Raw genomic sequence first — 1,472 nt, forward strand, 5'->3', positions numbered from 1 at the left:
CGAAGAATTTCAATATCGAGAGTGCGACGAACTTGATCGACCTCCTCAGGAGTCATAGCCGCACACGAGGATCTTCAACATAGAAGTTCTCCGCAGTTCGACGAGCTGAGTGTCCTGCCAGTTGATAGGGATAAGGCTTGCTCCCAACTGGTCCTCATACTGTCCATAGTAGCCGCTGTACATGCCAGGATAGGCTCCACCATAGGCACCAGGGTAGCTGCCGAAGGAGCCGTTCTGACCAGCATAAGTATGGTCATACTGAGGGCTAAAAAACGAAGAGAATAATAAGTGCCATCAGACGGATTCAAACTTACCCGTTATTATAAACTGGAGCGTATCCACCATAGCTGGCGGCATTATGACCAACTCGGCCGTAGTTACTCACAGCCTGAGCAGCATAGGCAGAGTATTCGGGAGCAGTGGCGGCGAACTGGGAGAGAGGATCCGCAGACGAGCTCGGCGGTGTGGAGGGTTCAGTGTGGACCGAGGGAGCACACGTAGTGGCTTCCTCGCTGGGACTGCTATTGCCAGCAGTAGCCTTGGTACTCATCATCGGCTGAGCCTGCTGCTGCTGTTGCTGTTGCTGATGATAGAGGTAGGCTTGCTGGTACTGAGGTGAGGGATTACCCTGAGCGTTCTGAGCTGATGAGGCCGCGTCAAACATTATACACAGGAGTAAACCTACACAAAGCTTGCGAAATCAGATCAACACAAAGAAGAGAAATGAAGCATGAAACTAATTCGATAAGGCATGTGTCAGCACTAGCGACTGCTCTTGCTGGGGACCTTCGTAAAAAACGAAGATATTTTCTTACAGCCTTTGGCCGCTTGCTCCAGCCGAGCCCGCTTAGCATCAACCTTGTTGGTCTGTCGACATCGATGGTCCTCATCAAGCCCCATCTCGAACACTGCTCACTTCACTCTGCCGATTCCGTTTCTGGTTCATTGTTGCCGCTACCTCAGCAGAAGAAGGAGGAGGGTTCGACCTTTTCACAGGTGACGCTATCAGGGCTTGTGATACATCTAACAGATACCTTCAAAGAGTCGTGAAAGTCCTAATGTCACTTACCGACGCCCAGTCGTTGGCCAACCTTAGCAACGAGGTCAGCGTTGCCCATCGCGAAATGATAGCACAACTAGCAATATGCCGGTACCATTGACACATGCCTTAACTCCTACCTCACAAACAAATCGCGTTAGCCTCTCTTTCTTCAGCTCCTCTGTGGCGCACTCACCAACCTCAGTGAAATACAGGTCAGACGACATGGCCTGTGGAAACAGCAGTACCGACGACCAACCCAAGGCCTCACGTATTCAGTCGTCTTCCGAACAACAACAGCAAGCCAAGACACCAACCGGTCCATGCTAAACCGATACACCTTGTCCTGCAGAAGGACCAGATGATAGTGGCGGCAATAGGCTCAGCAGCTACCTCTGCTGAGACCGTCTTCACCTCACACACGCAAGCGAGT

At 51.5% G+C, this 1,472-nt stretch overlaps 2 protein-coding genes across 2 annotated transcripts; both read right to left on the reverse strand.

The window, feature by feature from the left end:
* Positions 1-45: 45 nt before the first annotated feature.
* Positions 46-664, reverse strand: Pmar_PMAR020991 (hypothetical protein; the record flags this gene model as incomplete). Its single annotated transcript, XM_002785741.1, has 2 exons — positions 46-265; positions 315-664. 2 exons carry the CDS (start codon positions 662-664, stop codon positions 46-48), a joined length of 570 nt encoding a protein of 189 aa, XP_002785787.1.
* A 397-nt stretch (positions 665-1,061) lies between these two features.
* On the reverse strand, positions 1,062-1,266 carry Pmar_PMAR020992 (hypothetical protein; the record flags this gene model as incomplete). The annotated part of the gene is made up of 2 exons (XM_002785742.1): positions 1,062-1,136; positions 1,180-1,266. The coding sequence occupies 2 exons, from the start codon at positions 1,264-1,266 to the stop codon at positions 1,062-1,064; spliced, it is 162 nt and encodes a 53-aa protein (XP_002785788.1).
* Positions 1,267-1,472: the final 206 nt, after the last annotated feature.

The sequence above is a fragment of the Perkinsus marinus genome, assembly GCF_000006405.1.
Source record: "Perkinsus marinus ATCC 50983 genomic scaffold scf_1104296931996, whole genome shotgun sequence".
NCBI classification, from domain to species: Eukaryota; Perkinsozoa; order Perkinsida; family Perkinsidae; genus Perkinsus; species Perkinsus marinus.